The sequence below is a fragment of the Uloborus diversus genome, chromosome 9, assembly GCF_026930045.1.
Source record: "Uloborus diversus isolate 005 chromosome 9, Udiv.v.3.1, whole genome shotgun sequence".
In the NCBI taxonomy this organism is placed as follows: domain Eukaryota; kingdom Metazoa; phylum Arthropoda; class Arachnida; order Araneae; family Uloboridae; genus Uloborus; species Uloborus diversus.
Genome location: NC_072739.1, coordinates 94,554,599 through 94,578,865, shown reverse-complemented (window position 1 = coordinate 94,578,865; position 24,267 = coordinate 94,554,599). Strand labels below are relative to the sequence as shown.

General features: G+C 32.6%; 1 protein-coding gene across 1 annotated transcript in view; it reads left to right on the top strand.

The window, feature by feature from the left end:
* LOC129229697 (male-specific lethal 1 homolog) overlaps nt 1–24,267 on the top strand; it is a 33,932-nt gene that overhangs the window by 4,828 nt on the left and 4,837 nt on the right. Inside the window, exons 3-7 of the mRNA XM_054864060.1 lie at nt 4,667–4,974; nt 5,795–5,850; nt 8,886–8,953; nt 14,704–14,822; nt 21,762–21,834. Of these exons, the coding sequence (XP_054720035.1) occupies nt 4,667–4,974; nt 5,795–5,850; nt 8,886–8,953; nt 14,704–14,822; nt 21,762–21,834 (624 nt within the window). The remainder of the gene's footprint in view (nt 1–4,666; nt 4,975–5,794; nt 5,851–8,885; nt 8,954–14,703; nt 14,823–21,761; nt 21,835–24,267) is intronic.

Sequence of the window (24,267 nt, the reverse complement as noted above, 5' to 3'; positions counted from 1 at the left end):
ACATTAGAAAAAATATTCATTATTAAAACTGATGTCACTTTTTACAATTGTATTATTTTTAATTTGAAGCTTTTTTTTAACCTTGCATCAATTTCTTCAAAATCATTCCAAAACTTTATTATATGTAAGGAGCAGCATGTATAGCCATTCAAGTATTTCATTAATATCCTCTTTATTATTAAATTGCAAAATTTAAAAAGTAGTAAATAAAATTTTCATGGGAAAAGTTAAAAATCGGATTAACAATTGTCAAAAATGGTGAAACTTACGTTATGATGATGTCCAAAATCCGTTACCTACAGGACAACAATGTCCAAAATCTGTTACCTACAGACTGCTGATTTAATTTGCTAATTAACAATTTTTACAAATACCTGCTGTCTTTTCATGTTCATATATTGTGTTCTAGGTATGCATACTATAGAATAAAAGCAAAATTGATGTCAAATTCGAAAATTTTTGAAATTGCTCAAAGTTAACTTTTTTGTTCCCACCTTTTGAGAACTGCCCCAGACTTAAATGATTCTTTCATTTTATAACCAAGTTTTATTCATCTGTTATATATTTTGAAATTAACTAATTGCTTTTTTTCCCTTTGCATTTCAAAGTTGTTTGGTACAAAAACAATCTTAAGATTTTTTTTCGTTACGTACTGAAATCATTTGAAATAGAGTTGACTTGTGTACTTAAGTAAATATCTTTATTTTTTATAGTTAAAATGCTGTATTCAGTCATTAAAACCTATGTTCTTGATTAGAGAAAAGCTTCCTATGAATGGATGTCTAATGGTTTCATCTGTTTTGCATAAATATGTCAATTTATACTACATTTTTCTATTCTTTCACTATTACTTGTTATTCTTGCAACAATTATTATACATTTTTGAAAATTTAGTTCAAATTAATTTCAATTGCTTTTTAGTTCTATCATAAATACACATATGTTTTTAAGAGTGATTTTAATAGCTTCTTAAAATTCTTATGCTAAGTGGTTTCTGAAAGTAAAGTTTTTTTTTTTTAAATTTTCTATAACCTTTCCATGTAGAAAAATTTAATATACTGTTTTGTAGGGTTTGTTTCCCCTCCAAAATGTTGACTTGATCTGTTTTTTTTAATCATTTTATTAAAAAAGTAGCATCTTTTTAAAATATATCTTTAGTTTAACAACTTTACACAACTTAAAACGTTTAAAATACTGCATTTTATACAAACATACAATGGATTTCAAGTGGAGCAAAGGAAGGAAACCATTATCATTGGTAACGTAAATCAGGGAAAAGTCAGGGAACTTTTTTTCACAGTTCCTGTTGCCACCCTGTTTCATTTTCAGTTCACGCTCAGAGTTCCAATCCAAGGTTCCAAATTTGAGGCCTAAAATTTTGAATTGCATTGAACTTTTCTTCCACAACTCATTTCATTCCCAATCCTTAATTGATATGAACAGAGATGTTCCTATTCAGTAAGTTACCACCCTACAGCCAGGGCTAAGGCAGAAATACATGAATTTTTTTTTTTCAAAATGAAAATTCTTCTCACATTTTTTGCAAGAGTGCAATATATAAGAAGTGCAAAGAAAGGAGGCTGATGTTCTGAAATGGAAGATTGCTGGGAGGAACTGCATTCTATTTTTTAATTTTATACTTTGAGTTTTTTTTCATTTATTATTAAAAAAAAACATTCAATTGTATGATTAAAAAAATTCTATTCACCCCCTCCCCTCCCCTTCATATTTTCTTAATACACATTTTATCTATCATGCAAAGCATAAAAATATGCTTAACTAATTTTTGTTAAGGGTATGCCAATTTTCTATGTGTTAAGTGAGCCTGTAGAGCCATTAAAAAATGTCCCAATGTTAACGAAGAATCAGAATCATATCTTAAATTTTGATGTTTAAAATGTTGAATGTGTGCTGTGAAACAACCATCATTGCTACAGGACCATTGTAGGTAAATTAAATTAGTTGCTGAAAATGAACTAGAAAGCAACCTCATGGGTCCTTATTCTTTCATCTGAATATTAAAAATTGAGCTTTGAAATGTAGATAGAAATAGCCTGAGTAATAAGTTACAGGCATCCCTCGTATAACACGGTACTTGTACAACAAGTTTTTGATGTTACACGGTGCAAAACTTGAATTTAATACTTCATGGTTTTGATATAATACGAAGGTTATCTTTAAAAAAGACAGAATTCCATTTTTGTTTAATACATTCTGTTAATATTTGCTAATAACTCTAACAAGTTTTTACTTTGTTTTTATGAAACTTACTTTCGATGTAACACGATACACATCCTTTGATTAACATTATTTCTAAGTCTCGTATTACACGGTTTCGATACAACACAATACATATTGACATGATTTTTACTATGGAGATGATTAATTAGTGAAAAAATGAGTTAAAAATTTATTCAAAAAAAAGTCGCGTATAACATGGTTGCGATACTACACGGAACGAATTAACCGCATTATACAAGAGACGCCCTTGTAATATGCTGTAACTTCTATAATTGTATGTCATAGAGAAAGAAGTCTTGTGGACATCTTTATAACCCAAAATGATTGCACTAAATTTTGATTTCCTTTTTATTATGAAATTTATTACTTCAAAATATGATTTTAAATGTTTTCAAACTACTGAATGTATTAAAATGAACTTGATATTGTTTTAAGTTTGCAGCTCAATCATCAATATCTTCATGCTTAGTAGTGATACAAGGGAAATTATAATGCAAAAATGAATAAATATGTTTGTGATAGTTAATAAAAAAAAAGGATCTGTATGGTTAAAAGTCGCCGCCTTAATATATCTGTTAAAGAATAGATTTTTTTTTTTGGGGGGGGGGAGGGGTATGTTTATTTTGTTCTCTTTTAGAGCAGCTCACTTTTTTTATTTTCAAGTTCTGTGATTTTTTCTTACAAGGTTTTATTGATAAGCTTAATTTTTTTTTTTTTTTTTTTAATAATATTGAACTCTACAGGTTTTTTGCTTTTGTACCTATTAACATACCTGCCAGCTTTTACACATTAGACCTAAAATTGATGCGTTTTAAGCTGTTGGTATGGTTTTACACCTCAGTCCTGATTTATTATGCATTTAGAAATCCGATTGCATCCACTTTGATAACATTTGTTCATTTTTGTCTGCTATGCCAATCCACAGCTTAGATATTCACAACTTTGGGTCAGGAATTATTTTCAACCCTTCCTATATATTTTATACTTTGCTGAGGACTTTCTAGCTCATCATTCTGCCACATTCATTCGCAAATTTCTATTCAGTTTTATCAGAGTTTATTTCTTACCTCAAAGTCAGAACGACATAAGTTACATTACGATAATTTTTCAGTAAAGAAGAAAAACTTTTTTCTGGCCACGCAAAGGATGAGATGTGCGCTCTTTTAACCCTGGTAAAATATTGAAATGGATGTTTTTTAAAGAATTATTTTCACATAGCTCTATGTAGAATAGGTATCTACACACTAATGAACAGAAAATGGCAATTTTTGGACTTACATCACTCTGGCTCTGAGCTACAGATTTAAGCCATTCTCCAACTTTAGTTTTTATGCTTACCAGGCATAATAACATATTTCATGAAGATTTTTATTGAATAAAATTTATGTATTTATACAAGATATTTATGATGGATTTCAGGAGTCGAGGAACTTTCATTCGGAAAAAAAATAAGGTCTGGAAAATTTGTAAGTTACTCAGATGCCGAGATTTTTTTCAGCCTTTCTCAAAGGTTTGAAAATTATTTCAACTATGAAATATGGTCACTTAATAGAATGTTTTGCTTAAAAAACCTTTTTTGTGTGATGGCAAAGATAGGTTTTTTTTCTGTTAATTGTAAAAAGTAGTCACAAACTGCAATAAACTTGAAAGAAAACAATTTTCTTGAAAATTGAACATTAAAGCATAAGCATATACCGTTAGTAGAATGTATATGAAGTGACTTACTTAATTTATTACAATATAGCTTATGGTTTTTGCACATTGTGGTTTCTCTGAGTTGGCAATTATGATATGTATTATTATTTCACACCATTTTGACCTTGAACTTATAATTCCTCATTTCTACCTTTGTAGGAAATTTTAGAGTCAAATTTAAACTCATATTACAATAAATTACTATTGCAAATAATGCAGCATTAAATTAAAAAATACTTGACTCTTTCTAAGTACTTAATTTATAAATTAGAGTTAAAAAAATATTATAATCAATATTTAAAATTCTAGTGAAGTTTGGAATAGGCAATTAGAACTTATACAGTTACAGTGAATTTATTTGTATTTGGTGCTTCACATGAAATTGCTTCACTTGCACAGCCAGAAAAACCTTCTGAAGGAGGGTTTTTGATCATAAATCCTTCTAGAGTTGGTGTTTTGATCAAAAATATCTTCTGGAGGGTGTTTCTTGATCCAAATAGTCCTTTCATGTGTTTTAACTACTGTATTAGAATATGCATTTATGTTAAAACCAATATCTCAGGGGGTTGTTATGACCTCCAAAATCCTCCTTCGCTGCACCACTGAATTGCTTAGATAATCTTGCATCTAAGTTTTACTTTACTTTTTAAAAATATTGGTGCTTTTCTATGTATTCATGTCTTTTTTTTTTTTAACTTTCACCATGGTAAGAGCATTTGATATTTTCTAGGCGGTACCTTGGCCCACCAAAGACACTTCCTGTAAAAAAATCTCCAACTCGTGTCTCGTCCATTTCTTCCGCTTCAGAGGCAAGTCAAGAGCCTGCCACATCATCCCTAAAACCACTTGTTCCTGATAATGTGCCCATTATAACAAATGCATCTGTGGAGGAAAAATGTCATAAAAAGAAGAAAAAAGGTGAAAAATCAAAGAATGTTTCCAGGAAGGACAATTATTTAACGACAGAAAAAGCTTATTTTTTACCAGACACCAACGCTACTGTAAATATTCTGCCTGCTCCAGAAACATTGATTGACGGTATTTATTAGTTTCACCTTTTTTGACTTTTTGAAAGTTTATAAATTTTTCCCTCACAGATAAATGCAAAATTAGTTACCTAAATTTATTAGTATTTAGTTTTATTATTTTCATATCTAGAAAGAGAGAATTATGTAAAGCTCTGTAATATGATTTGGATTAACTACAGTCGGACCTCCATGTATCGAAGTAGCTATTTATTTTTAGTTTGTACTGATATGCACATGCATAGAATGTTGCACATGTGTGTGACGTGTGAATGAATATTATTCTCCACACACTACCTTTAGCGTCACACGTTAAGATTGCCTTAAGAAGGAAGCCCAAAACTAAAGATCTACTATAATAATAAAGTTGTTAGTATATTACAAGTGTTCAGACCACTGGTTACTTACTAAATATTTGAATCTCATGTCTAGTTAAGAGAATGTAATTTTATCAAGCAATGAGAAGAAAAAATAAGAAGTTGTACAAAAGTTGAATAAAACTCGAAAAACTTAGTTCTTTAAGGGAATTTTGAAAATGGAGAAAAATAATCAACACTCTCAGAAATAAGCACACTATTGACTAATTCTGAAAAGTGAATTGTAAAAACAAAAATGGTAATTTAGAAATTGTACGTAATGAAAATCATTATCATTAATTGGACGATTTTCTTAAATCTGTAATCTTAAATCTTTTTTTTAATCTGTAATCAACCATTTTGCTTTTTAGTGTATTCCATTTACTGTATTAGAGTTGTTTTAATACATATCATGAATGTTATTTGAAATTAGAAATGCATATGTTCTGAAGCATTTTTATTTTAATTCTATTTTAGTGCCTTCTTGGAAATGGAAGCCTATTCATAGTTTTTATCAAATGGAAGGAACTGAGGTAAAAACTGTAATATGCAGCTTAACTTATTTTTATGTAGATATTATTGATGATAAAAAAAAAGTTTAGTAAAGTTGATTGATTGAATCAGATGAAAGAATTGAGCATAGTAAAATTAAATGAATTACTTTAACAAATTAATATTTTTTCTACAGTTGTTTTAAAGGTAAATCCTTCTGTATGCAGTGCATTTCCTGTATTTTTGAAGTTTTCCAAAAGTATGATTTGTACATCTTATATCTTTTCTGTATGCCTTTTAAATAACATATATTTTTCAAAAAAAAAAAAAAAAAAAGGTAATTGAATTCAGAAAACTGAAATCATTTGTCATTATGAAACTCCTTTAAATGCATATAATAAAAGTAATGGAATCTTGTAGTGCAGAAATTCACATGAGTAGTAAAACTGAATTACCTGATGCTCTGGAGAATAGGTTTTGATATAATAAACACTTTGAAATTAACACTTATTTGTCAAGAAAAAAAAACACTAAGGAGCCTTTTTGAATAATCTAATTGCAACCAAAAAAAGGTGCAAACTGCAAAATCTACAATTTTTTTTTTCGTTATGCTAAACTCGAAGGCACAACAGCCTATGGGGGCCAAGGCCTACTCTACTCATCCCAGTTTTGTGACCGAGGGTTCTGCGGTGCAAGGGTAGATGCTCCGGCTAGGTGGTCAGCCGAATGCAAAACCCCTAATGTTTAGTTACCGAATAAGCTTGATACCTATTTTATTGACCTAATGAAGAGATGAAAGGCTGAGTCTACTGTACCTAACCTGATAATTGAACCCAGGTCTGCTGCTTAGAAGCACGAAACAATACCACTAAGCCATTTTTAGTTTTGCCCGGTACACATACAGGAACAGATGCGACTCCGCTCCAGGTCCTCATATCTGCCACTACATGTTGCATATCTGCTAACCCTTCCGGATTTCCCAGAAGTTTTACGGATTTTCATGTACTTTTCCGGTTATGAGCAAAATCTTCCGGATTTTTCACGTTTTGTAGGAAAAAAATTCTTAACAATTTTGGCGATAACGATACTTTTGTGGAATGCGGCACCGCATTTTAGGCCAAGTAGGGTTGCCGTAGGAGAATCCCACGATAAGACGTGAAGCAAGAGTATGACGTCGCTGAGTGATATAGTGCATGACTTCATCGGAATCCAATCGAAGCAAGCGTCACGGCGGGCAACTAGGGGGCACAATTTCGGCATCTATTATTTTCTCGTTCTCTCTATGGAAATCTGAGGTTGAAGTGTGTGTAGCTAAATCGTTGTTCCGTTCTGAAGTTCTTAAATTCTCTCAAGTTTATTTTAAGTCTTAGTTGTAACCCTTTGTTGTAAAACCTTTTTACAACAATACTGTTGGGACCAAAAAAAATATCGTAATAGATAGGTTATCGTTATAGACAGTTTGATTATTCATGCTGAAATTTAGCTGGGGCCTAAAAAAATATATATATATATTGTTATAGATAGGTTATCGTTATAGACAGTATTGTCATACACAGGTTTTACTGTATTTCTAAGAAGTCCAGGAAATATTGTAGGTTACAAAAGACCTCTTCCTTTGCAAATCCCAAACAAGTCAAGATGTGAGCAGGTGAAGCTTTACCAGGAGAACACCAGTGGCATTCCGGAAAGGTCTTGAGACCTCCACAACAATTGGTCCAATTTAGTTCTCATTGCCGGAGAAGAAAGTCCATTTATGTTGCACTAAGAATTCTGAGTTGACGAGTTGGAGACTGTAGTTCACTTGCCCTCTGCCAAAACCTCGGACATGCCCCTGATTTAACTGTGCGACGGGCGATGCAGTATCAATATGGTAGAACGCATTTTGAAAACTTTCCATGGGAGAGATCTTCAGACACCGTATTTCTGAATGAATAATTACTCTTATAATTCATACTGCAAATCCTCTTTTTCCGCATATCAAACAAAGATCTCCTGATTTATGTGCTCATGTCGGACCTCCTGTGTTATGAACTAAGACTCGGTAATTGTAACTGTTTGGAAATGAAACATTTTAAGTGAAAAATTGTTCTAAACATTTATTCATGTTAATTATCAAGTTACCGCTTGCCGTTTATTGTAAGTTAGTTAAAAATTTGAAAAAAAGATCATTTTCTATGTGTGTGTCGGGGGGGGGGGGGGGGGGAGACCTTTCATTGGGGGGGTAGTTCAGTTGGGGTGCAATTTTTTACTTTAGCACGGAATGATTCAAAAGCTTAATCCGGCCCTGAGTGTTGTAGTTGGAAAAACTTGTTTGTGGGCTTTGGGGTTTATGGGGAGTCTCACTGTGATAAAAGATGGTTTGGAACCAATTTACATGAAATTAACATCATTTTTACAATAAAAAACCAAATGCTTCTGTGGTGCAGCATTGCCTATAAAGACTCTTTTGCCATTTAAACTTATAGAACCAACCAACTAAATGTTTCTGGGAACTGGGGACAGGTCGCTCTAACTACCAGGCTACCCACATGTTCATTAATTTACAAATTTGGGTTGAAACCGAAGTGGGAAATTTATCTTAAATACAACATTCTTTACTTAATCAAAGAATGTAAAAAGAGATAAAAATTGGGCTGTTAAATGTTTTGCATGGTCAATTTATAGAAATAGCTTCAACAACCATATATTTGAGTAACCAATCATACTCAACTAACACATCATTTAAAATATTAAGAAAAATTAAAACTATTTAGTATTGTAATACAAAATCTGCCTCGCTCTTTTGAAAACTCAAAACTGCTGAAAGAAGGTTGAGATTTCATGTGCATAAGAAAGTGCATTAAGAAAATCTGGATAATTCCCCCCCCCCCATTTCTGTCTCCGTTTCTGTGGTAAAATTTTGAGGGGAGGGGAAAGAGGAGTTTGAAATTTTAGCCAGTATGTTGAATGGTTACTTTTACTCTAGTTACTTATCTGTGTTCAGTTTTATTTTTTGCATAAATTTTTTTAATAATATCTCTGTCTCTGTTAGTGTGTGGGTGGTTATTATGTTTTCATTTACATGTTTTTCTTTTAGAATATCAATGACTGTGTTTTTCAAAGAAGACATCTAAAATGTGAACAGGATGAACGGCGTCGCAAGCGGTAACTATGCTTTCATTTATTACACTAAAGTAAATTTCGTGCTTGAATGACAAAAATTAGTTGCTTCATTAATAAAGAACTTTTAAAATAAGATAAATAAATACTTTTGTGCTAAACAGGAAAACAAGAAAAAAGCCGACAAGGGTAGCCAAATTGTTGTTCTTGACAAATCATCTTATGTTGATAAAACTAATGATTTGATTTCTTCTGGTCCATATGTCGAAATTTCTATTGATCCTAGTGATAAAGAGTAAAAACTATTTTATCTGCTGTCAAGTCTGTTAAGTTCCTTCAAATGTTAAACGCTTTGTTGTTCCATCTATTGCTAATTGTGCTAGATTTTATGCTTTACCTAAGATACATAAAGCTGGTATTCCTTTCAGGCCGATTGTTTCCAATTATTGGTTCAGCTTCGTACAAACTTGCAAAATATTTAGTCTGTGTTTTCTCCTCTTAGGGATCACAATTTATTTAGTAGTAAAAATTCTGTTGATTTTGTTAAAAAAATTCATAGTTTTGTTCCAAATAAAAAATAATTCTTTTATGGCTTCTTTTGATGTTAACTTTTATTTACGAACATTCCCGTCGAGGATTCATTGTTGTGCCTTCATAGAAGACTTTCTTAATTTCATTTCACCTGTACAGAAATTGAGGATTTAATTTTTTTTACCTGTACCTGTCTTAAGCAATGTTCTTTTGTTTTTAATTGAAAATTTTATATTATGTTAGATGGTCTGGCTATGGGAAACCCACTCAGCCCCATTCTTAGTGATATTTACATGCATTATTTTGAGGTTAAGCTGTTCCAAAAACTGCAGTTTCAATTTTATGTTTGGTATATTGATGATTGATTTGTTCTAATGAACCAGAATCGGTTTGAGTGACGAGGTTTTATCTATTTTAAACTCCATTCATCCTCATATTCAGTTTTCTTGTGAGAAAGAATGGAATAATTGCATTTCATTTCTTGATTTACTTGTTTCTCGTACTGAAATTGGTTTTTAAACTACTGTTTATAGCAAACCTTTTGCTGTTTCTTTACCTCCTCATAGACTTTCGTCTCATCCTCCAAATCAAAAATATTCTGCTTTCAATTCTTTTGTTTATTGCACAATTAATATTTGTTCTTCATCGGAACTTCTTAAAGTGAATTTAATTATCTTAAAGCTGTGGCAATTGATAGACTATCCGCCAACTTTGATTCCATTTGTAAAAAACTTTCAAATAAATCCCAAACTAATGTTCTTAACTGAACCTTCATCAGAAAGAATTTGGTTGTTTTGCCATTCTTTCCATCTGTAAGCTATCAGGTTGCTAAGATTTTGAAACATTTTCAATTCCAGGTGGTGTTCTCTTCTATTAAACTTTCTTTCTCTTATCTTAAAGATCCTATTCACCCTCTTAATTGTTGTGGAATTTATAAAATTAATTGCAGTTGTAAACTTGCTTATATTGGACAGACTCGGCATGCTTTAAAAATTCGCTTGAAAGAGCATCAAAATTATGTGAAAAAACAAATTAAATAAGTCTAGTATTGCTCAACATTGTTGGGATTTGAATCACTCTTTTGATTTTAACTGTTATCAGATTATCCCAAAATGCCCAAATTCATCAGATCTTGACTTTTGAGAATCTTTCTATATTTTGAGGAACAGTTCTAACTTAGTTAATGATCTTAAAGCAGTTCCATATTTTTCCAACGTTTGGCTTCCATATCTTTAACACTGTCCTTTCCCCATCCATTTTCTTTTAAAAATCTATCTTGCTTTGTGTATTTTTACCTTTTTTGTCTTAGTTGACATTCCTCCCCCCCCTCCACCTTTTTCTTCTATTTATCTTTATTTTTTTCCTTTTTCCGAATATTTTTGTTTCTGTTTTTTTCTTCTATTCAGCTTCTCTTTTTTTGTGGTTAACGGTTATTGACATTTCTTTTTTGTTTAAGCTTTGGCTAAATCTTTGTCCAATTCAATTCTTTCTTTCGGGTTTACTGTACCTCAGAGAGAGCTCTTGGCCATTGCTTGGTTCCTTATCGGTTTATAATTTTCTCATTGGTGTTTGACTAATCCGCTATTTTTATCTTTTAAGCTGCATGGTCAGATGTCTTTTCATCCATAAGCTCATTACTTTTTGCATTGAAAAAGACATTCCCTGTAACGCCGAAACAGGTGTCTGCAGTAATCTGCAATTTGTGCTTTTTTGAAGTTGTTTTTTCTTACTTAACTTTTAAAATGCTTATGATTTATTATTAAAGTATTGCAAATTGGTACAATCATCATTTTAAAGCTATTGTTTGGTATTAAATTTAATACTTTTTAAAAACATTAAAAAAAAAACAAGTTCTTTATTTTGGAAAAAGATAAGTAAAATACGTAGTAATGTTCCAAATTCATCAAGTATGCTAAAAATATATTTCTATAATTCAAATGTAAAACTCTTTCAATTAGTTATTACAGTAGATCCTCGTTTTACACGGGGATTACATTCCACGGAAATGCTGCGTAAATTGAGACCTAATACTAGTGTTATCAAAGGGGTTTGGTTCCGTAGATAACAAAATGTGCCATTCTAGTGATGACTAATTATGTAATAAGTTGATTGTGTACTTATATCGACTTTTATGCACAACATACATAAATAAAACATAAATTAATTTTGTGTTCTGTTTATAAAGAGGAGCTGGCTATGATAGTCTTGAGTCAGCCATTATGACAGTCATTTAGAATTTTTCTCTGTAATTCTTTGCCAAGCATTAACGCATCCATGATCACTTACCCACATTTCCATGATAGAATCTTCCTTCACTAAAAAACCAGAAAGATTATTTCTATTGTCTAGTTGTCTAGGAATGCCTCAAAATTTTTAATGTGAACGTTTTTGGTTGTGCATCACCGACGTTGGTATCCTCGTTGGTTTTGGCCTCCTTTGTCACTCCTAAAAGCTCTTCTTCCAGTAAGTTCTGAACTGTGTGAGTTTAATAACTTTACTTCTGGAAAGAGCTCTGGAACCAATCACATAAAATGTCTCCAGTGACCTAAGCTCGATTATTAGCACGCCAAAATGCAGTTGATTGCGCGTAATCTGCAATCTTTAGGAGTTTGGATTTTGAAAGAGGAGAAAATTTTATCTGTTTGCATTGCCGCATCCACGTAAAACCAAAACTCATCCGCGTAAAATAAAATAGAGGTGTCAAATCTTAAACCGTGTATAATCAAAACTGCCTAAATCGAGGGTCTACTGTATAATTTTTTTCAATTAGTGCAGATATTGTTAAACTTTCACAGTATTAGATCACAGATTGAAACAAAAATCGTGACCACAACCTTTGCGGATTTTAAATTTTCCGAATTTTGGATCCAAAAAATATTAAAAATTACAATGTCGAGCAATATTTGGTATATTTTTTTCAAAGTCATGGTTATGTCGGGTTTTAATTTGAGTAAAAAGTTCTATTAGCAAAATGCTGGAATGTCGAAGGTAAATGAATATGTTCCCTTGCTAAATGCCTCAATATGCTTCATTTTCAGTTGAGAACTAAATTTAAAATTTAACCATGATTTTATATATTTTTGAAATTGGAAATAAATTTTAAATTCTTTTTACCATTTACAGAACAGTTTAATTTTAAAGAAGGTAAGAGTGTCCCCCCAACCCCCCCTCCCCCCCAGTAATAGTTTTTCTTGGGAGGACATAATGCCTGTTAAGACTAAATATTATTGAACTTAATAGTAATTGAATCATCTTAGCTTCGATTTATAATAAGATTAATCTGAATATACAGGTAGTTATCAAAATAATGGAAACACCTGTGAAAAAGACACATTTTTGAATGCGCTTCGTACGTAATAAAGAATAAAATTAAATGTCTGGTTTTTTTATGATTAGCAATGTATATATTCTGGTAGTATATGGTGGCTTAATTGAAGTTCTGGAAGTCTTGGATTTTTTTCAGGTGCGTGAAATGTCGACCTTCCAAATTTTAAAAAAGGTCCAATTGTTGGAGTGCGTCTAGCTGGGGCAAGTGTAACTGAATCATCTCAACTTTTTGGCGTTTCTATAGGTACAGCATTTAAAGTCATGACAGCATACACAGAGCTTGGTAAGACAAGCTCGGCAAAGCAAAATAGTGGGCAGAAAGAGCTCAGGGAAAGAGACAGACAGATATTGAAGCGGTATGTAAGGTTCAAAAAGTGAACAACAGCAGCAAAAGTGACCACAGAACTCAATTATTATTCATATTCATCAGTGTGAGGGATTGCAGTTAGCAGGCTCCATTATAAGCAGAACATTTACGGCAAAGGAGCGATTCCCAAAACACTTGTCACAGATGTTAACGCTAAACGTGATTTAAAGGGTTGCCACACTCACAAATCCTGGTTGATAGATGAGTGGAAGAGAGTAATATAGTCCGACGAATCGTTTTTAACACTTTTCCCTACTACATTACGGGTACATGTTTGGAGGACATCATCACAAGCGTCTGATCATGATTCTCTTCTTCCAACTGTCAAGCATGGAAGAGGATCTGTCATAATATGGGCAGCCATGTCGAGGTTTTTCGCTGAACCAGTCCTGAAAGAAAGGATTGCTGGGGACAAGTTTAGAGGCAGTTTAGTTGACCAGATCCATCCTATGATGCAAACTTTATTTCCCAAAAGAGATGGAATTTTCCAAGATGATAATGAACCAATATATACAGCGGGATTTGTCTCAATCATGGTTTGATGAACACAAGGATGCAGTTAAACATCTGCCTTGGGCAGCACTGTCACCTGACCATAATATGATTGAACTATTTTGGTCTATTTTGGAGCATTTGATAGGGAATCGATATCTTACACCAGCTCCTCACCTAGAGCTTTTTCAAAATCTCCATGAAGAATGGTATAGAATTCCGCTGAACACTATTCAACACTTGTCTTAATCTGTTTTTAAGAGAATCCAAGCTGTATGACATGCTAAAGCTGGTCCTACACCATACTAATAAAACATTCTTTACAAATCTCCAGTGTTTCTATTATTTTGATAACTACCTGTATTTGTGATGTGTGATTGGTTTCTCTCACGAATCGTGCATCGTTTTTTTTAAATTTGTGCAAAACAGCGAAAATGCCTCACTTTATTTTCGTAATCAAGATTTTCTTTTCACATTTTGCGAAAAATGTGAAAAGACTGGTAACTAATACACTCATGATGAGCAACTATATAACATGGCTTAGTGTTGTCAAAAGCTGAAGAATAATAACTGGGAACTGAGCTTAACAGGTAATATTACCCCTTTTCTTTAAAAAAAAAAAAGGATCTTAAGTGCATGCTTAATTTGCCAGTGCAAGCCAAGGTCTCATCTGTCTGGCCAAAATTGATTTAATTAGGGCTAGTTTGAACTGGTTTTATCCACTGTTAAATCCCTTATTGGCTGAAACTCCTACAACTCTAGTGTAAGTGTTTGCCTGCAAATGTATTCCATATTGTTTTTTGAAATTTGGTCAAAACAAATTTATTTGTAAATGGAAACTGACAATTGATGTACTGCAGTTTTTTGTCTTTCATTGCACATGGTTTGTACAATTTTGTGGATACAACACACTTTTGATATCCAATAAGTTGTTAGGGAAGATATTGTAAATTTCTCGCATGATAAAATGAAATTAAACTTCTTGAAATTTTGTGGGGAAAGCAAGTTAATGATTTCAGTTTTTGTGTTAATTATATTTCAAGTGTTGTATACATTAAAAATTAATGTTTTACTGCAGATGGGATATGCAGAGATTAAGGGAACAAAAAGCAAGTGAAAAGCTGAAAGAAAAAGCTGCTCGAGAGTCTAATAGGCGACGTAACAAAGCATTTTCCTTTTATCCTGATCCAAAGCACAGTAAGTTCTTAATACTCTCTAGCTGGTACCAAATACTGATTAGAAATAAAATTTTAATTGTGATTAACACTCAAACATATTTTCTTGGCTTATAGGCTTAAAAATTGGCCTGAGCTATAAGTTTTAAAACCTTAAACCTATAAAATAAGTTCTTAAACCTAAATTGACAATCATTATTTCTTCTTTTTAGCCTACTTTCCCAGTAAAAATCAGAGAAAGAAGAAAAAAGCATGAAAGAAGGCTTAATACATCTTAAAAATATCCCGAAAAAACAAAAAAAAGTCAAAAATAAATAAAATAGTTAGATAAATATTGAAAAATTAAAAATTGGAAAGTAGGGTATTGAGATGGGGAAAAATGTCGGTCGGTCGGTCGGTCGGTCTGTCTGTCTGTCGGTCTGTCTGTCTGTCCCCCCCTAATAACTTTTGAATGAATAGTCCGATTCGAACAAATTTTTTTTTGTTTGAAAGATCTCGGCAAGGACATCTCATTCCCATAATTCATTTTTTGATTTGAACAATTTTTCGTTCAATTTTGAACAGTTCAAAAAAACTTAACATTAGCGCCTACGGGGAAATTCAAATCAAAAATAAATCTTGAACTTAGAAGCGAAGTGGCTTCAAACAAACTTTGTAGGGAAAAACTTTTGATAAAAAACATGTATCGAAAATATCTTTTTTGATTTGAACAAGTTTTCGTTCAAATTTGAACAGTTCAAATCTCTTAACATTAGCGCCTAAGAGGAAACTGAAAGTCAATATAGATTCCGAACTTAAAGTCGGATTTACTTCAAACAAACTTTGTTGGAAATAGCTCTTGACGACCTACTCCCGACTCCAACTCCGAGAATTTAGGGGCACCTGACACCGACTCTGACTCCTGTTCCCGACAATTAATCGGACTCCGACTCCCCGACTTCGACTATGACTTCCTAGCTTTGGCAAACATTTATACACGGAGGACAAATGACTGACTCCGATTCTTGGATATTCGACTCCGACTCTTTTATCCCAAAATGAGATTGACTCCGACTCCGCTGCTGTGGTTTTAACTGTGAAATAATTATTGTTGATATGATTTGTTTTTATTTTCACGCTAAAGTTTTAATTTAGGTATTTAGTTTTCGGTGAATAAACTCGAAAAATATGCGCAGACGATTTTTTTTTTTTTTTTGACAATGAAAATTATTTCTTTAAGTTGACATTGTATTGTTTTTTTTTATTTTGGTAAGTGCATTAATTCGTTTAAAAAATTATTTTTGGCAACAGGGGAAAAAGAAACGATTTTTTTTATATGATGTATTTATTTTAATGAACTTATTATTTTTTCGTTTTGAAAGCTGTTAAAAAATTTTTTTAATGGAAAGAAGTGTATTAGCTGCTTTGTTTAAAAGGTGCTGCTATTTTATTTGTTCGTTTTTTTTGAAGAAAAGGAATATTTTATTCCTAGAAATCAGCTTAAAATATTAAAAAATATATGTTTGAAAAAATTTGCGATTTTAGCTATTTTTGAGAATATTGATCAGGTACTAGAAAGTAGTATGGGTATACGGGAAAGTAGGCTCGTCTAGTTCTAGACGGAACTTCTTGTTCTCCAATATTTTTTAGTGATGATAAAAGTGTGCTATTTTCTGTCCTTTTTAAAATGAAACTACAATATGTTAATCTTGGAATTTCACCTTGAATATTATAAATGCTCTCTATATCAAAAGCTGTCACATTGTGATTAAGTTAACTACTTTTACAACATTCACCATATGTTCAACTCTTGAGAAGATTTTAGACCTGAAAACAAGTTATTTTTGGAGTGAGAGTTTTAGAGTTTATGTAAAAACACTGCTAGCACTACCCTGTCACCTTATGCAATTCAAGGATAAGTGGCACCAGGAGTGATGAATAAGTTTTGACACTAATTTTATGTATTTGTCTTCACCTATAATACTTATTGTATATTGTCTTTCTTTTAATATTATATTGAGACATATTTTGTAAAAATACAATTAGATGAGAGCTCCCCCCCCCCCCAACAGGAAAAAAACCTCTGAAAACTACTGCTTTAAAATGTCAGCTTGTCTCAGATTAGCTTGAAAAATTCTTAATTAATAAATTTAAGCATTACAATTCATCAACAAGAAATTGAATCATCAATTTGTGACTATTTTCCTTTTTCTGATATTTTATTTACATTAAATTCAGCTTTACCTGTATGTGGACACATTCCAGGAGTTAGATTGTTAACCCTTCCCCCCCCCCTAGGACCCTCGATTTTTAGCTAGTGTGATAATATATATATTTTTATTAGCATGTACGGACTACTCTGACCAAACTGCTTCCCAGAATAAAATTCTGGCTTGTTATGACTAGAACCCCCTCCCCCCCACCCAGAGGAAATCCTGCCTGTGCTAGTGCCTGCAGTGGTGGATCTAGAACTCGAGCAAGGTGGTGGTGGGGGGGGGGGGTAACCTCGGTCCAAGTGGAGCGTCACTGTTTTAGAGGCTGTTTTAGAGGGTCTTTTTCATCGTTTTTGCGGGTTCTCTCAATCTTGTGGGGGGGGGGGGCATCACTCTTAAGGGGACAGACACCCCTGTTTAAACAATATGAAATTTTCAATGGGTCCCTCTTCCGAAAAATTTAGGACTTAAAATATGGTTTTTTTATTTGAAATTAACTTATATATTATACTGAATAATATAAATAATCTCCCGAACACTTTAAAGGTCTGTCTGAAAACACTATATGCACCTCAGTTGGATATAAAGCTACAAATTACCTCCCCATGGCCAGAGCTAAGACGAAATAGCATGCAAACACACACTGAAAAGGTCACTTACAGCATTGCAACTGCACTCTAGCTTTATGCTCATGAGTCTGGAGTAGCTAAAACCATACTCAGGCAAAACCTCATATAAAGTTGAGTAGATTATCACACTGGTCAATAAAAATATATTCGAATAGCAGAAAGAGGATTGCAAACATGGTATGGCTCCCTATCATAAACATTATACCCCAGCTATTGCTAGAGTAAGGTAGTAAAAAGAAGCGGATGCGTGAAGGGATCAGGACCCTCCCCCGTAGAATTTGAAAAATTGATGTCATAAACGCTATTTTCGTAACGTTTTGGTGGTCAAGTTAGGTGAGATGGGATTCAGGTTCCTTCCCAAGTATTTTTCCTTACTATAGTCAATTTCAAGCTTTCTTTAGTGATATTAGGGGATTGAATGCTCTTTCCAGAAATTTGCACAAATAAAAGGTTAAAAATGCAATTTTATGCCATCTGTGATAACGTTGAGGTAATGGGGAGCGTCCAGGGACTTTCTATGAAAGTTTTTCGCTGTAGAACTCGGGGGGGGGGGGGGGGGGGGAACATGGTTATAGGCTATCTTTGGGGACGTTAGGAGAGGAATTGTTTGGTGATTTATTTTGAAAAATTTTCAAAATTAGTCTTTAAGAAGGAGTTTTACGCAATTTCTGGTAAATATAGGTTAGTAGGCAGCTCTCCCCCGGAAGTTTTTCGACATTAAAAACTGAAATTTAGGCTATAACTGGTGACGTTTAGGAAATGAAGAGGATTCCTAGGTCCTCTCTGGAAAAGTTTCTTGAGCGAAGTCTGAAAGACGCAATTTTAGTCAATGTTTGGTTAAGTTTAGGAAATGGGAAGTTTTGGAGGCTCTCTATGAAAATATTTTAACAACTAAGTCTTCAAAAGACTGTCCTGGTGGCCTTGCATTTGGGAAATGGAAAAAGTTCACAGGCTCTCTCTGGAAGTTGCCTTCTTCGTCAAGGTTAGTGGGATCTCTTAATGTCACAAAAGTGATGTCAGTTCTTTATTCTGGAATTTTTCAAAATTGAGATCCTAAAGATGTGACTTAAGGTTTAGTTTTGGGAAAGATAGAGAAAAGAGTACACCCTGCATCCTCTTGACACTATCGGCCTCCTTCCCTCCTGAAATCTTTTTCAAGAAGTCATTTTTAGGTTGTATGTGAAGAAGAAAGGTTCTAGAATTCTCCCGAGGAAATTTTCTGAAACAAAATTTAAAACTATCTGTGCTGATACTAGGGGGGGGGGGTGCTCGTGGGGACCCTCTGGAAATTTATCAAAGTTGAAGTTTTAGAAGCGCAATTTTTGGCTGCGTTTAAAGACGTTAAGCTTTTACAGTCGAACCTCGGTATAAGGTCACCCTTCGTGACTTCACGAAACTGACCTTATAAGCGTGGTGACCTTATAACCAAACAATATAAATTTTATACCATGTGTTTAAGGAATAAATATGTATTTACATTAATTCTTTTTAAAATTTAAAAAGTTCAAAATTATCAGTAATTAGGTTATATTAGTTTAATAGATTTGAACCAATAAAAACTTTTGGAATCGATAAGAAATTTTAAAGTAATTTTTTAAGACTTTCATGTAGAGTAAAACTGCTAACAAATATGCCTAAGCAGAGAACTGATGTGCAACGTATCTAACTTAAAAATTATCATTAATACTGAACTGATAGATTTTTCTTTTTAAATTTAAGCACAATGGTTTTCTAAATATTCTCTGGAAATTTGCAGCTTCGACTTCTCATGATTGGTAAAAAGTACACTCTGGGTGTCCTCGTTATTATTTTATACTTTAGTGTTACTGTATTAACTCACTTTCTACTGCATTCGGTGCAATACATGCTACGTTAATAGGAATACGACTTTTCACTTTTTAAGGATCGTATATCGCGGACAGTTCTTGGAAGTGAATCTGTTTAGCACTGAAATCATTTAAAGAAATCAGACAGAAGTGACCTTATAAGCGATTAATGTATTAAGACTTGACCATATATCCGATAAAACATAACGTAGACTTCCTATTCAATGAGCCGGGACTTCAGAAAAGTGACCTTATATGCGTGGGGTGACCTTATAAGCGAGTGACGTTATATCGAGGTCTGACTGTAGAAAAGAATTCAGGTATCTTCTTGGGATAAATTTGGAAATTGAAATTTAAAAGACAATTTATTCTATCTTTTATAGTAATATTAGGAAAAGAGTGAGCGTTCGGAGATCTTCTCCAGAACTTTTTTGAAATCGAAGTCTTTAAAACGCATTTCAGGCTCTCTCGGAAGAAACTAGAAGACACCTTGGGGTTCATGGGCTGTCTTCTGAAATTTTTTGATATTGAAGTTCTGAAAACACAATTTTAATTTATATGTTGATGGAATGGATTGTCACAAAGGAAATGTTTCAAGCTTGAAAATAAATCTTTTTTAGTCACGTTAAGGGAGTGGAGAGTGTTGAGGACTTTCCCTACAAAACTTCAACATAAAGCTAGAAAAGCAATACTAAGCTTTTTTTGTAGTATTGTTAGGGGAAGGAGATTCGGGAGCTCTTCTCAATGCTAAAAACATATTTTAAAGCTCACTTAGACGCTAAATACAGATAGGAGAAGATTCATACCAGAAATAGTTCGAAATTGAAACGCCAAAATAAAAATTTCATTCTATGTTTGTCCAAAAAAAGGGGTGAAGATTATCTAAATTGGAAAAAAAAGCTTGAAAATTTTCTCCAGAAATATTCCAAAAAACATACTTTTAAGTAATCTTTGATGACATTAGGGGGAAGCGGGGGCTCACCCAACAAAACTTTCCGAAATTAGAGGCCTAAAATTGTTTTAGGCTCTCTTTGTAAAAGTATTGCAGTATTTAAAATCTCTAAAAATTCAGTTTTATCCAGTGCAAATTCTGACCTTATAGGGGTGGTGGGGGCTATAGCCCTGTTAGCCTGAGAATGAAGTAAAATATACGACTGTGTTAATATGAATCTAATAACTTCAGATTAAAAAACCTTGATAGCATCAGGACGAAGCTATTTCCTCCAAAAATTTTGACCGAATGGAAGAAGGAGCTACAGTTCCTTTAGCCCCCCCTCTTAACCCCCCATTAAAATGCCACAGTGTATATATTTATTTAAATTTAATTCATATTTAAATTCGCAAAAGTATTGAAATATTTAAAATTCTTGACATTTTTGTCTTGTTCAGAGTTACTTCTGCCCTCATGGCGGTTAGGTGGGGGGGGGGGGGAGCTTAGCCCCCTTAACCTGGGAACGAAGTTGGATTGGTTATAGCATAGTATTAAGTATGGCTGGGGTTTAAGTTGAAAATAATAACTTTCAGATTGAAAAAAAAACGATTGCAGAACGAAAATATTTCCTCCTAGTCATTCCATTGCAGATCACTATTTAATATATTTTAAGTTTTGACCAAATGAGAGACTAGGAGGGACAACAGTCTCCTACTGCTCCCCCCCCCTTCTATTAATATGCCACTATGTATAGTAATTGTATTTAAATGTAACGTTATTTAAATTTTCATAAATGTATTGCAGTGTTAAGTCTCTGAAATTTTGATTTTATCTAGTGTAAGTTCGGACCTCAAGGGGGGGGGGTGCTATAGCCCCCTTACTCCCCCTGGATCTGCCACTGATTGTCTGTACTGAGTATTGGGGAGCTAAACTTGCAAATTGATTTTTTTTTAAGCTTTAATACTCTTTTCCACCCCAATGTATGCAAGACAGTATTGCAACTTGATGTCATCCTCGTGCCTGAATATTGTTCCATTTAGCAGTAAGTTACCGCTCCTAAGGCAGGGTTACGGTAGATTACATGCAATATACCTGGCAACCCTGTTATCATATCCAGAGACTGCAGTTTTTTTTTTAATAGTCATCAGTCTGGAATAGTGAATATTATTGGTGTAGTGCTATTGACTTCAAGTGTAATCATGTGCCACACATCCATACACTTCAACTTATGTTGCTCAGTGCACTACCTTTAAGTTCAGTAGTCTGAAATTAAATTGGAAGTTTGTATGTATCCTCTTAGTTGAAACAATGTCTAATTTACTTAAAATGTCTTTATTTTCTGTGACAAAATAAGTTACATATTGTTTATTACTTTATTGCCAGTTGACATCATTGAAGTTACAGACCAACTACCAGTTCTAGCCTTTGGACATCTTATACCCCTTTTTCAACCTAGGTATGGTTATTTATTTTTACATACATTTTATTGCTCTTATTTTTTTATAATAGTGTTGTGCAGCGTCAAAGAATAAATCTGGGGGGGGGGGGGGGGTATTTTCTAAAGTTTATGCAACATTTATATTACTTAAGTTCTTATAGAAAAATCTGATTCAAATATCAATTTTGAATGAAGACATACACTTTTATGTTGATGTAAGTTTGTTTTTTATGTTAATACAATAGACCCTTATTTTACGCGACTTTGATTATGCTCGATTTAAGATTTGACACCTTTATTTTTCACGGATACAGCAATGAAAAAAGAAAATTTCCTCTTCTTTAAAATCCAAACTCCTGAGATTGCAGATAACACATAATCAACTTCATTTTGGCGTTCTAAAAAGCGAGCTTGAGCCACTGGAGACGTTTTTTGTGATTGGTTCCAGAGCTCTTTCCAGAAGTAAATTTTTATAGGGTGGTGACACAACCTGGAAATCAAGGAAGTTTTAATTTTTGAAAATATCAGGAAATTATAGAGAGATTTAAAAAATTTTCTCCTGATATCAGGAAAAGTTATCGCTTGCGGTCTTCAAATAGGCTAATTTCAGTATTTTTTTCCGCTTTAAGTTTCTTTCATTTACCAAAGTGAAAGAAATGTAATTTTTTCCACACAAAACAGTTTAAAGGAAAACCAAAATGGGGAACACTAGCATTGTATTTATGTACAGTGTGCTTTATAATTAAGTTTAGTAAGTTGTATGAGAAACCAATAACCAATTTTGAAAGATTGCCTCTAAATTCTAGTATGAAAAATCATAAAAGTGAAGTACAAAACTGGCTAAAAAATATATATATGCTGACACGTTTTTCAGGGTTACAAGGAGTTACCCTTTTATCTGTGAAAAAAGGAGTTAATGGATAAAAGACACCAGATCAAATCAAACATTGCTTGTTGCCCTTAGTCAAATGTTTTTATTCATTACATCTTTTTGCATTAATAAAAAGTTCTTTGTAATTCCAAAACATATGTAACTATTTTTATTTATTTATTTATTTATTTATTTGCTACATTAATGTTGTTATCCTTTACATCTGTGTGAAAGTCACAATTGTAAAATCAGGGAAATTTTCAGAGCTTGATCAGGGAATATCAGTGAATTATCCAGGGTTCGTACGCCCTTGAAAAACCTTGAAAAGTGCTTGAAAAAAAAAGTTCATTTTCTAGTGCTTGAAAACCTTGAAAAAGTTTTAAAACCTTGAAAAAGTTTCTTAATGCTTAAATTCTCTCAAAAATCAACGAATTGTGCTTAGAAGTTTTAAAAAAGTATTTCACCAATGCAATTTTCTGAACATGTGTTCAGTATGCAACATCGCGAAAAATTGCTTTTGTGTTTGGGATTTCAATCCTTTTGCATCTTGTAAATATTTTGATGTTTTTTACAACCGAAAGATTTTGACATATGGTACCTTAGATTAGTTTATTTTTGTTTGATTTCATTAATTAACAAAGAAATTAATTTGGAAACCATGACAACATTGAACTTACTCGAGTTTCGCGGAAAATTGCTCTTGTGTTTGAAATTTCAATCTTTTTGCATCCTGAAAATATTTAAATATTTTGGCTAATCAAATGTTAGTTTCGCATATGCTACCTTAGATTAGTATATTTTTTTGTTTAATTTTAATAAAAAACAAATAAATTTATTTCATGGGAAACATGCCACGTCGAACGAACTCAGACTTTGCGAAAAATTGCTTCTCGTGTTTGAAATTTCAATCTTTCTGCATTTTGCAAATATTTAAATATATTCACTAATCGGATGTTATTTTCATATTTGCTACCGTAGATTAGCATATTTTATGTTTAATTTCGGTAAAATATAAGTTTATTTTATGGGAAACATGACAACATTAAACTTAATTCGCGAAAATTTGCTTCCCTTGTTTGAGATTTCAATCCTTTTGCATTTTGTAAATATTTTTATATTTTTGGCAATTAGTAGTTATTTTGACACTGCTACATCAGATTAGCTTATTTTATTTTTTATTTTAATAACTAAAGAGTTAAAGAATTTATTACCTTGGTCTTGTTTAATTATTTGCTTATTTATTTTTGCAATTTTGAATGATTATCTTTACCTAATATTTGGTCATAACAGATTTTTTTTTAAAAAATTTAAATTTCAGCAGTTGAGCACCTAACAAATTAACTTAAAGTTTGTATTTTAAATATAAAGTTGATTTATATAATTTTATTTATAGGTACATCATTTTTTTTATGTCTGCTAAAATAAATAAGGTGTATAACAGGGGTGGTTGTGTTATGATTATTCACTTGAAATCCAGTAGTGTTCGTATGCTTTTACCTCCCTATATCTCCAATTTTCCCCTTTTCCTCAAATGTTCAAAATTACTACTTTATTAAGGTTGTGGGTACTTGGAGCTTACT